Below are 13,063 nucleotides of genomic sequence, written 5' to 3' on the forward strand. Positions count from 1 at the left end.
GGGAATTTATCCTGTTTCTCACAGAACAGAGGCTCCTTCACCAAATTATTTGTTGGGAAAGGGACAAGGACAGGATGTTAGGCAGCGCCCACTGGTGCTCACCTTTGGTAGAGAAGAGAGGGGATGGGTCTCATTCCAAATGTGGGGGCTTGTAGATACAAAAACAAGTTCTAGCATATCACCATGTAGCAGACATTTTTGGTTCGCATTTTCATGGTTTCATACAAAAATAACATGGAGAAAGGGCAGCACGGTGGCGCAGTGGGTTAGCCCTGTTGCCTCACGGCGCCGAGGTCCCAGGTTCGATCCCGTCTCTGGGTTACTGTCCGTGTGGAGTTTGCACATTCTCCCCGTGTTTGCGTGGGTTTCGCCCCCACAAACCAAAGATGTGCAGGGTAGGTGGATTGAACACGCTTAATTGCCCCTCAATTGGAAAAAAATGAATTGGGTACATTAAATTTATAAAAAGAAATAACACGGAGAGGTCCCTGGCTTCTTAGTGGCTCAGTAAATATAATGGCGTGAATACTGGCGCAATGGGTGAATTGCGAGGAAGTGCAAAATCAGGCTCTGTACTGAACCAATCGCAAGTCACCCGACTTTCTCCGCATGTCACAATCTATATGTCGCCCCCACTGGCCGAGCAAATATTTAAACAGCCGGATGCATGATTCACCCGGTATGCGGTACTCACCGGCCACCCCTGGGAGACCTCGCCAGGGAGCCATTGTGTGGACCAGTCTTAACAGCATCCGGTGGCCTCCCAGGCCATTGGACTCCCCCAGGTGGTCGGACAGGGCAAGGTGGCACCCTGGCAGCCGGGCACCTTGGCATTGCCAGGCTGGCACCCTGGCAGTATCAGCTGGTGGCCTCCCCAAATATGTAGGGGTTGGGGGGGGGTGACAAAAACAGGGGGGATGGAGCCTGAAAGGCACGGGGGGAGGGAGGGGAAGGGGGGGGTGCGAGATTGGGACAGCCTCCAGAATGGTGCCCCGATCTGCGAGGGTAAGCTCGACAGCAAGAAATTCCTCTAAGAGCAGCTTTGGCACAGAGAATCTCCCTAAGGCCTTAAAAACCAGCAAAATGTTGTTGATAGTGGGGTGTTTCCTGGCTCTGCCGACACCCAGAAACACCCCACTAAATGTGCTGTTCACCGGACTTTAACTTAAGTCTACTGAATCGCGCCCAGAGGTAAAACTTTTGTTTATACGAAGCTGTTTTGAGTCTCAGCATGAGGTGGTCCAGAAAACGTGTCTAATCCCAGCGCAACTGGGGCTTGAGGTCAATGCAAGAATTCAGCTTTATCTGGCTTCCTTTGGCTTCAAATGGACTATTAGATGGAGTTCTATACTGCATTAAAGTTCTGGTATTCGGGAATTACTTCTTATGGAAGGGGCTGAGGGGAGAAATAAATGATGATAACTGTCCCATAGTAATAGAATTAAAAAACATACATCACAGAAGGATGCTATTCAGCCCATGTGCCTGTGCTGGCTTATTGAAAGAACTATCTGATTCGTCCCATGCCAGTGTTCTTTCCTCATAGCTCTGCAAATGCTTCCTTCATATAACCAACTACCTTTTGAAAGTTATTACCAAATCTGTTTCCACCACCCGTTCAAGAAATACACGATAGCACAAGTGGCTAGCACTGTGGCTTCACAGTGCCAGGGTCCCACGTTCGATTTCCCACTGTCTGTGCGGGGGCTGCACGTTCTTCCCGTGTCTGCGTGGGTTTCCTCCGGGTGCTCCGGTTTCCTCCCACAGTCCAAAGACGTGCAGGTTAGGTGGATTGGCCATGATAAATTGCCCTTAGTGTCCAAAGAGGTTAGATGGGGTTATTGGGTTACTGGTATAGGGTGGAAGTGAGGGCTTAAGTGGGTCGGTGCAGATTCGATGGGCCAAATGGCCTCCTTCTGCACTGTATTTTCTATGTAGGTTCGATAACAAGTCACTCGATAAAAAACAATTCTCCTCTTCTCCCCTGGTTTCCTTTGCCATAGGTGGTGCGTTGCTTTGAATTTAGAAAGTCACATTGTTACAAATGGTGGAATTTAATGCCCTCCCGCATGGTGAGTTTGGTGCTGCTGGGGGGCATTTAATCAGGTGAGTGATGGGGACACTATTGCCTTCCTGCCTCTGCTGCAATTAAGTCCATGGAAGGCTCATGGACAGCCTTCCTGATCCACCACAGATTGAGGCCTTTAAGGGGACAAAGGCACTCGGTGCCTGATTGAGGGGCCTGACAACCAGCCCCTTGCCCTTGTTGCCAATCCCATTCCAGCCCTCCCCCTGTGACCCTGCCCCATGAACTAGGGTAACTATCGCAGATCTTATTCAATGAAATAAAATAATGGGCACTTTGACTTGGGGTGGATGGGTTGCTAGGGACTGTGACGGCAGGGTGGTGCCAGTAACCATGTGAATAGGTGTTGAGAGGTTCTGATGACACATGAGAGGTGGAAGTAGGTGGAGGCTGCTGCTGTGCGTGACACCGGGATAGTAGGAGGGCACCTTCACAAGATTCCAAAGCATCGCTTCACAAACTATAATAATCTAATACATCATAGATGTGAAAAGTGGTTTGTAAATCTGCTATTATTTCACATACTTAGTTTGATTTCTGTTATGGTCTCCGTACGACCCAGTGTCAGAAGACTCAGTAAAGCCCCATTCTTCCAGCATCCTGGCCCATGGCTTTGCGGGAGGGGCGGGGGTTTCCAAGGGAGGGGTTCCAATCCAATGCCACCTTGTGGCTACAGGCAGGAGTGGTGCTGCACAAATGACTTTAGGACTATGGGGCAAGGATAAGTTGGATTCCCCACTGCCCGACGCCAGTAGTGGATTTCCCGATCCGGATGAGAATGGAGCATCGGCAGAAAAACTGGATTGGCACCCATTCCGATGCTCTAGCCCCCTCCGCCAGCAAGGGGATGCAAAACATTGATTAACACCCATTTGCATCTGATTGACAGGCTAGAAGCCCACGTTTTCACCCTTTTTCCCCTCCCCCATTATGCACTGACCCCCCCACAGCGGGAAATCCTCCCAGCGGGATTTGGTGCAAGATAAATCCTGACCCCCGCAGCCCCCATTCCTCAGCATATCAAAAGCAGCTAAATCCTTTTTTTTCCTCTTTCACAGCAGAAAGCACTTAGATCCTTTTGATGTGGTGAGGAGCTGTCAATTTAAGCAAGAGTGTTTATAAACATTGTGTTTAGCATCACAGCATGGTATTGAGATACATTCAGGCATCAAGGGAAAGAGAGATCAACAACCCACCAAGCACCTGTCTCTGCTCTAATCAAACTGTCAATCACTGGTTAATGCAATGTATTGCTGTGTGAAATTGAATGGCAGATATATATTTCAAAAGCTATTATGGTATTTGAAGCCCTTTGAAGTGTACTTAGCTTTCCAGGAAGCCTCTGACATTGTAAAAGCTGCTGCTTTAAGCACTTTTGTCTGAGGCAGCACATGTTAGGGAAGGGTCAGTGAAAATGCACTGATCTTTCACTCTACTGCCTGGACTGCTCTTCAGCTTTCCGGCAGGGTCTCTGATCAGGATGTCTGATGGGGGGGGTGACTGATGGGGGGAGGGGAGAAGTCTGATGGGGTCTCTGATGGGGGCAGCTGGGGGGGGGGGGTCTCTGTTGGGGTCTGATGGGGGATCTGATGGCAGGTCTAATGGGGGACTGGGGGATTGGGAGGCGGTCAGTTCACTCTCGTGCATGCATGCTGTGGGGGGTGACCTATTATTCCCATGGTGGGGAGGGAGGGTGTCGCTTCTTGTCAGTGGAGGGGGGGCAGGATTTGCATTGTGAATGGGAGTGGGCCCTCCGCTGGACCTCAGTATTGGGCCACCTGCTCAAAATAGCGGCCCTGAACCAGGATTCCGATGGAATCCAGCGAGCTTTCCTCCATGCATGAATCTAGTGTGGAAAAGGAGAGGGAGTCGCATCTCAACACTGGTCCTAGCGCCAGGGGACACCAGAAGCAAGTTTCCTCTGGCGGGAGCACTTAATCTATAGCTCATAGAATCCAGCCCACAGTCCGGGCTAACGAAGCTAAATGTGGCCTCGGAGGGCATTCCTTGCCGAGGCCCCAAAAGGAAATAGAGCCCATTTAATAGTAGGGTTGTTCTCGGACATGCTGCGTGAGTTGAGGAGAACCACGCTAAATGTACCCAAAGCGGTCTCTGTTTCTTTTTCAGTAAATCACGCCCGTTAACCCTCTCTCCACAGGGCAGCACGGTAGCACAAGTGGATAGCACTGTGGCTTCACAGCGCCAGGGTCCCAGGTTCAATTCCCCGCTGGGTCACTGTCTGTGTGGAGTCTGCACGTTCTCCCCGTGTCTGCGTGGGTTTCCTCCGGATGCTCCGGTTTCCTCCCACAGTCCAATAGACGTGCAGGTTAGGTGGATTGTCCATGCTAAATTGCCCTTAGTGTCCAAAAAGGTTAGGAGGGGTTATTGGGGATAGGGTGAAAGTGAGGGCTTAAGTGGGTCGGTGCAGACTCGATGGGCCGAATGGCATCCTTCTGCACTGTATGTTCTATGTTCACTGGTGCTGACCAACCTGCTGACCTTTTCCCAGCACTTTCGGTTTTTATTTCTCATCTGTGTTGGTTTAGTCTGTGCCACGTTTAATGCAGGTAACTGGCACCGCGTGTGCACATCTGCAGGGCCTTTGCCCTCAATATGTTCTACTTGATGAGAGGAAAAGCTCCCGACTTGGAGGGACGTCCCTCCAGACTCATTCATTGAGGCAATGGAGGTGGGTGGGGAGTGCTATGAAAATAAAGATAAAATGAATGTGCTTATTCCGTGTTTTTCTGGATAGCATCGAGGGATTGCACAATATTTCCAAGATGATGCATTGTGTTTGAAGTGGCAGTGATTCCACCCCCCCCCCCCCCCTCCCACACACACACACACACACAGCCGCAGTTGGAATGTTGCCTGTGCTGTGTGGTGCTGTGCTGGAACCCTCCAGTCCCAGCCTCACAATCTGGGTGAGATTCTGGTGATGCCGCTGTCTAGAGCAGTGTGCATCTATACATCTTGTGCCGCTCGGCTTCTGGGACCTGTCACTCACATTCACAGAGACTGAACCAGGATGGTGAGCGGCCCCACTCTGCTGAAACTAACCCCATTGCCCTTAACTGCACAGAGTTTGTGTTCCTGCTTATGATGAACCAATGTTCCAGGAAGATGTCACCAGTTTGAGGGACTCTGGCGGAACTCTGCTCTCGAGTGGAGGGTAAGGGAAACTCACAGGTTTGAGAGGAATATCTGTTCCTCAGCATAGAGCATATTGGCTTAATTGCACCTGTCCATCTGTGACCTCTTGGACACTTCACATTCCACAGGGCTGAAGGTTTCATCCTAATTTCTTGCATTTAAGGAGCAGAAAGATTTCAACAAAACTGCTTTGAAACACGATGTGGCTTGTTTTTATTAAAATAATAGCACATTGGTTAGCACTGCTGCCTCACAGTGCCAGAGACCCGGCTTCAATTCCAGCCTTATCTGGCAGTCTGTGGAGTTCTCCCGTGTCTGCCTGGGTTTCCTCCAGAAGCTCCAGTTTCCTCCCTCAGTCCAAAAATGTGCAGGTTTGGTGGATTGGCCATTGCCCCTTAGTGAGCAACAATTACGTGGTGGTACAGGGATAGGGGGGGGGGGAGTAGGCCGAGGTAGTGTACTCTTTTGGAGGGCCGGTGCAGACTCGATGGGCCGAATGACCTCCCTCTGCACTGTAGGGAGTCTATGAAATGTGACATGCCGCCAGCTTCCATGATGTCAGTTCCTGGAGCTTTTTGTGATGACACTTCCTGGAGCTTTCTGTAATCTCACTTCCGCCAATGTCTTCTGGAATATGTCCAGCCAGCGTTGGCAACACTCATCACTTACCTGTGCCTGCATCCTTGGCGATCCTCAGCCTCAAGTGGATGTAGCACCGACAGCAGCACTGCTGAAAAGAGCTCCAAGCCTTCGGTTTGCCAAGACCTTTTGGCAGGCAGGGTTTCTAAATCCCAGGGTCCTTGATTTGAGGGCAGGCCTGCTATTGCCCAGTTAAGTGCCTGACTGGCCCTGGCCAGCTCTCCAACCAGCAGGCGAGACCCCTTTCACCAATACTGCCAATTAAGTGTTTATATTTGAGCAGCAGACACATCTTCCTGAGCCCCAATGTCCTGCACCTGGAATACCCTGGCCCTGCCTGTGGTAGAGGAAAAGCATCTGGGGAGGCGCTGAACCCCCCGAGTTTCATCGCCGAGAGCAAGCTGAAGCCAAGTGTCAACAGCGAAAGAAGTGGGTAGCAACACAGGCACCCCACCCACCCTAAAGAAGCGGGTAGCATCCCGGGCCCCCCACTCACCCTCTCCTCCAACCACCATCTGTCCTACCTGTGACAGAGACTGTGGGTCACGCATTGGACTCCTCAGGCACCTGGGAACTAATTTTTAGTGTGGAAGCAAGTCGTCCGCGACTCCGAGGGGCTGCTGAAGAAGAAGACTACTGCAAATAACAAGAGATGTAGGCTGATGGGAGTAGCATCACCCACACCACTCCAAATCAAACACCATCATGCCCAGAACATATGGTGTCAGTCCTTCATTATCACTGTGTCACAATCCTGGAACTTCCTACTTAATACCTGTGTGGCAATACTGTTGGCTAAAGGATGTGCCGCAGTTGAATGAGATGGCTCATAACTACCTTCTCAGGTTAAGTAGGTACTGGCAATGAATGTCAGTACAGCATTGGAGTCTTCAAGCCAGGCAAATATTGTCAGAGACTCCCCGCTGAGGTGATAACTCCACTTTAATCCACTCACTGGATGTCTATTTTATCCCTAATTATCCGACACTGCCTTGAGGACAAATTGCCTTAGTAAATTCAACTCCTATCTGTTGTATTTCGGAATGGCGCACAAGGGTCAGAAGTCAAAGAGGAGTCTGTGACCTTATTCATCCACCTACCCAGCTGAAAAAATAATGCATTTATGTATATGGCTGTGATTGTTAAGAGTTAACAGAGAATGAATAATCCAGACAATACTAAGAGGTGCATTGCTTCAGTTGATCTAATTTCTCATGTGACCTTCCCAATTTTAATTTTCATTCTTGCTTTTGAACATATGAAAGCTCTTAAAGTTAAAATTCAGCGTGCAAGAAGGAATTCTTCCAAAAGTTCTCAAAATAAATGGAGCCCAGCTCATACCCAAGCGATTATATAAAAGTTAACTGCTGCGAGACGTCAATACATAAAAATTCTTTAGTGCAGCACCCACTGTGTCAAAATGATGGATTATCTGCTTGGCCTAACCATAAATATCTTTATTAGCTCCTATTATACCACATTTACAATTTGGCTCCCCTGTCTCACAGAAGTTGAGATCCAAAGAAAATGGTGCATCTTCTTCTTCTTGATTTTCTTCTTGATTTGTTTTCTAGGCCCCTGCACGATCCAGATAGTTAACAATATGTTGCAGCCTGAGCTCCACAAAGGATAGGAATCAGTAGCATTTATGTTTCATTTCCCTTGTATGCGAATCCAAATGGTGACCAGATGTGCGACTTGCACACATGAACAAGACTCCCACTGAACTGCTTCTCAGACCAAATGTGAACTGCATTTTCTTAATGCCATATTAATTGGAACTTCATGTAGAGTCATATGTTTGGGCAAAGTGAAAGGCAAATGAAGTGTAGAATATTGGAGGAAACGGTGAATAAATAAAAAGAAATAAAAACAGAACCTCCGTTAACATGTTGATACACTTGGACCTGATTTGCAATACAGAAGTCACTTGTTCATTGTTTCCCATGCTCTTGTTTTGAGCTCTCCATGGCCATATTTTTCTATATTGTTCTTTCCCTACAAGGGGAGCTGATTAGGCTTGCGCCTCTCTGTAGCTTTTGGTATCATGGAGCTTCTTTGCTCCTCTGCTTAAATAGGTCTTTTAATATAAAAGAGCCACATATCTGAAGCGAGATGATTTATTGGTGGGAGTTCTGCCCAAACCCGTGGGAAGTCCTTTTGAGTTCATGAGTTGCTGCAGCTTTAGTTGAACCAGATACACAGGTGAGCTTTGATGTGTTGGGTACTCTGGATCTGTGGAGACTGCGTTTACCTTAGCAGTAACATAGACAGGCTACCAACACTTGTAATAGTACAACACTATTTTATTAAGCTAGAAACTGTTGAACATACTTTCACTGTGGGTTAACACGATGTTAGATTAAACTAAAGACCTATGCCTGTCCTAACCAGTCTATGCACTCAGCACATGGTGAAGATCTGTGCTGTAAGCTGTAAGTTCTGTCCTTCTGAGAGGCTGCATCCCGAATGAGTGGGAAAACTGATGCCCTCTGTCTTTATAGTGAGTGTGCTCTAACTGGTGATTGGCTGCAGTGTTGTGTGTGTTGATTGGTCTTGCTGTGTGTCCATCAGTGTGTGTGTCTGCACCATGATATACTGGTGTATATTATGACAAGCTTCACTCCAGCTGAAAATCTTGAGTGGCCTCCTTGTTTAAGTAATCCGGGAAGATTTAATCGGCAGCACATTCATGTCAGGTCTTGAAGCACCCACACACCTGACAATCGAGTGAACAGTGAATTAATGAATAAGTAAACCAGAGCTTCCAGTCAATGAATTACCTTTCAGAAAGACAAACTGCGCATACACATTGCACAGTACCTCATTGGGCGGGATTCTCCGTTCCCGCAGCTGGTCAGTGAGGTTTCCCATTGTGGCCACCTCACGCCGTCGGGAAACCCGCAGGCGTGAGAGCGTTGCCGGCGAAACAGAGGATCCTGCCGACAGAGAATCCCGCAGGCTGTATATTTGACCATTGCACACACTATGGCAAACACACATGAGCAAGAAACTTATTAGTGGATCACCAGACAATTTTGTTCTAATATTTAGAATTTCACTCGACTGCTTGGAAACGTTCATGACAGGTGGTGCCTTATGAATAAGTTTTCTTCACCAGATGACCAGCACTGTTGTGTGATGTAACAAGTTGCATTAATTTCTAACAAGCTGTGGCTCCTTCTGATTGCTGCAGGTGGACCTGGGATTCCTGCAGCACGTCTCTGCCATAGCAACGCAAGGTGCTGTCTCCAAAGAAACGCAGCGCAAGTATTATGTCCTAACGTACAAAGTGGATGTGAGCTCCACTGGTGAAGACTGGATAACTGTGAAAGAAAAGAATAAACAACCAAAGGTATGTTGTTCAAACAATCTTCTACTGGAAATATGTCGACAAGTTTTAAAAAAATGCTTGATGTGAAAATTATTACTCATCTCGTTTGTTCCTTGGAACCCGAAGTTTAGAAGACACAATTGATGCTTTATCCATGTCAGTGCAAGTAGCATGAATCGCTGCTCTTTTCCACCTTGAATTAAACTACCCTCCAGAGTTTGAAAAGCTACTTTTTGACCTACTGGAGGCTAATATTCTACAGATTTCCATTTTGGAAAGGGTCACATGTTGGTCGAAAGATTAAAGGCGCTTTTATTTTTCAGTTAATGGTACACAAAAAAGTTACTTGCATCAAATAAGTGGATTAACTTACCTCACCATCCCTCCTCCTGACAGCTGAGGCCTCATGTTATCCATGATTAATGATTGAGTGGATTGTATTATCCATGATATCCGTTGTTTTGCCACCTCCTGATACCTCGATAATATCGATGATATGATTGAGTGGATTGTATTTATTATCAATGCTATTTCTTGTAGTATACATTTTGAAATACAAGATATATAAATATTAGGCACAAATTGCCACCTCATATAACCTTCGGCAATAGGCTTCCTCTCTATAGGAATGAGAAGATCACACTCCTCTAAAGCTGGTCTTCCATTTATTTTCTTCAGTAGCCCATCGGCAACAACAACAACCTGTATTTATAGAACAGCTTTCACGTAATGGATACACTTCACCGAAACATTATGAAACAAAGTGTGACACTTCTCCGCATAGGGAAATGTTAGGTCAGCTGACTAAAAGCTTGGTCGAAGGTAGATTTTAGGGAGTCTTAAAGGTGGAAAGGGAGGTAAACAAAATGGGGAAATGTAGGAAGGGAATTTGGGGCCTAAGCAACTGAACTCATAGCCGCCAATTGTGAAGCAATTACATACAAACATACAAAACAGGAGCTGAAGGAGGCCACTCAACCCCTGGTCCACCATTCAATAAGGTCAACATGGCTAATCTGTTTGTATTTCGAATTCCACATTCCCGACTAGCCCCCGATAACCTTTGATTCCCTTGTCTGACAAGAATCGATCGACCTCCGCCGTAAAAATACTCAATGACCCTGCCTCCACCAGCTTCTGAGGCAGAGGGTTCCAGATTAATTCCATTTAAAACTGGGTATGCACAGGAGGCCAGAATTAGAGAACCGCATATATCTTGGAGGGTTTTGGGGTTGGAGGAGATTAACGAGATAGGGAGGGTCAAGACCATGGATAGATTTGTAAAAAACTATGAGAATTTTAAAATCCAGATGTTGCAAGCACAGGGGAGATAGATTATCATAGAATTTACAGTGCAGAAGGAGGCCATTCGGCCCATCAAATCTGCACCGGCTCTTGGAAAGAGCACCCTACCCAAGGTCAACCCTCCACCCTATCCCCATAACCCAGTAACCCCACCCAACACTAAGGGCAATTTTGGACACTATGGGCAATTTATCATGGCCAATCCACCTAACCTGCACATCTTTGGACTGTGGGAGGAAACCGGAGCACCCGGAGGAAACCCACGCACACACGGGGAGGATGTGCAGACTCCGCACAGACAGTGACCCAAGCTGGAATCGAACCTGGGGCCCTGGAGCTGTGAAGCAATTGTGCTATCCACAATGCTACCATGCTGCCCTCATAGGAAATGAGACTTGCTGCCAGTTAAGGCATGGAGAGCAGAGTTTTAGATGGCCTCAGGTTTATGGAGCGTAGAATGTGGGAGACCCGCCGGGATTATGTTGATTAGTTAAATCGAGAGGTAAAAAAGGTATGAGTGAAGGTTTCAGCTGAAGATCAGCTGAGATGGGGGTAGAGTCGAATGATGTTACAGAGGTGAAAATATGCAGTCTTAAGTAATGGTACAACTATGAGGCCAGAAGGCCATCTCAGGATCACATGTGACACCAGGTTTGCAAACAGATTGGCTCAATCTCAGAGTGTTGCCAGGGAAATGGATGGAATCAGTAGCTACTGAACAAAGGTTGGAGAGCGGAAAGAAACAGTGGTTTTGGCCTTCCCAAAACATAATTGGAGGAAATTGCTGCCCATCCATTGCCGGATGTAAGATAAACAAGCTGATAATTGAGCAACAGAGGGGGGATGCGAGAGAGGTGGTGGTGAAGTTGTGCTGGGTGTTGTCAGTTTACATTTGTCTGTCCCTATAGATCATTGTCCAACTGAAAACAAACGATCCCCACTTCCCATAATGTACAATGGTTACCCGGCCACATTCACCACACAAAATCATCCTTAAATTTTACATTTCCCCATTTGTCAAGATGAGTCACATTTCTACTTATGCACAAACTATATAGAAAACATTTGAGATGATAACACTGATCATGCAAATCTTCAGCCTATGAGGAAATCAATAATTGCAGTAATTTTAATATGCAGCTCAGAATTTTATTCAGAAATCCATGCTGTTGGTAGCTGTCCCTGGATTGGAGGATGATTTCTACTCAGGCACGCAGGTTTCTGCTGTGGTACTCCTGTTGCTGAACAGGCCAATTGTCAACCTTGAGATCTTTGGGCCAATGCGGCAGCATATCTCACAATGTAGTGGGATCTGAAGTACAGGATTAGTTTCCTTTACTGTCAGTCTCCGTCACCACTCTTTCTCATCACTAAGACGTTGTGACTCAAAGCATGTCGCTGCTTGAGAATGATTGGTAGCAAGCTTCTCCCACTCATCATGATCAATACTACTGTGTTTCAGAGTGTCTTTGAAATGAAGCGTTTTCTTTCCCTTCCCCCGGAATGTTGACCGTTGAGAGTTGAGAAATCAGGACCTGGCAGAGAAGACACTTTTCAGCCATCTGGACATAGTGTCCAGTCCATGGTAGTTGATTTTGGATGAGTTTTGGTTGAATGCTTGTGTAGCTGGCTTCAAGAATGACATTGACGTTTGTCCTTCCATTAAATCCGGGAGACTATGGCAGAGGTATTGCTGATGGAATTCATCTGGAACTCAGATGTGTTGCAACAATTGCTTTCCACACAAGGAGCTTGCTTCTCCCTAAATGAGACTATGTCCCCATGCCGGCGTAAAAACGGTGGGGTTTTACTCCAGAAATTCCTTCCAAAAAGTTGAACGAATTCAATGCCCTGCAGGGGGCTAGCAGGGACCCGGAGTGAATCTCGCAGCTTTAGCACGATACGGGCACTTCCGGTTCGGAGTCCGCGCATGCGCATGATGGTGGCCTCCCGCGGCCGCGCCAAGCTCCATGGCGGACTCAGACCGCGGAGCCACACCGAAAAAAGAGACCCCCCCTATCGGCCGCGCGCCTAAGCGTCAATCCCCACACAGTTCATCCCCGGCGGCATATAAGGCCCACTGGTCTCCGATCCGCCCGTCCGCAACCAGGGCAGCCGTGGACTGCGTCTGCAGCTGCCATGCGAGCGTCCCGGCCGGCAATAGGTGGTTAGTTCCACGCTGTCGGGAACCCGGCCGGTCGGGAGCGGAGGATTACTGGGCTGGCCTCTGGCAACCGCCGCCCGGCGGCACGGCTTACTCCGCGGTCACGCCGATTTTCGGGGCCTGGAGAATCGGCGAACCAGCGCCGGGCCCGATTACGACGTGAAAGTGGATTCTCCGCCCTGCGCCGGCCGCGATTTCGGTGAGGGGCTGCGGAGAATCCAGCCCAAGGACTTTTGTTGACTTGTGGAGATCTTTATTGTCAAACACTTGCCGCTGTCATTTGTAGAAGGCTGAGCTGGAGCAGTAGATCGGGTGTTGGGTCTACTCATCAGTGGTGGTCTTTCGAGAAAATTGGCTGTCAAATATTGTCACCAACCTG

The 13,063-nt window shown here is 47.8% G+C and overlaps 1 protein-coding gene across 3 annotated transcripts in view; it reads left to right on the forward strand.

The window, feature by feature from the left end:
- nrp1a (neuropilin 1a) overlaps nt 1-13,063 on the forward strand; it is a 314,669-nt gene that overhangs the window by 173,220 nt on the left and 128,386 nt on the right. For all 3 annotated transcript variants that reach the window (XM_072508335.1, XM_072508337.1, XM_072508336.1), the window contains exon 8: nt 9,078-9,236. In XM_072508335.1, coding sequence (XP_072364436.1) covers nt 9,078-9,236 — 159 coding nt within the window. The remainder of the gene's footprint in view (nt 1-9,077; nt 9,237-13,063) is intronic.

The sequence above is a fragment of the Scyliorhinus torazame genome, chromosome 6 (genome assembly GCF_047496885.1).
Source record: "Scyliorhinus torazame isolate Kashiwa2021f chromosome 6, sScyTor2.1, whole genome shotgun sequence".
In the NCBI taxonomy this organism is placed as follows: domain Eukaryota; kingdom Metazoa; phylum Chordata; class Chondrichthyes; order Carcharhiniformes; family Scyliorhinidae; genus Scyliorhinus; species Scyliorhinus torazame.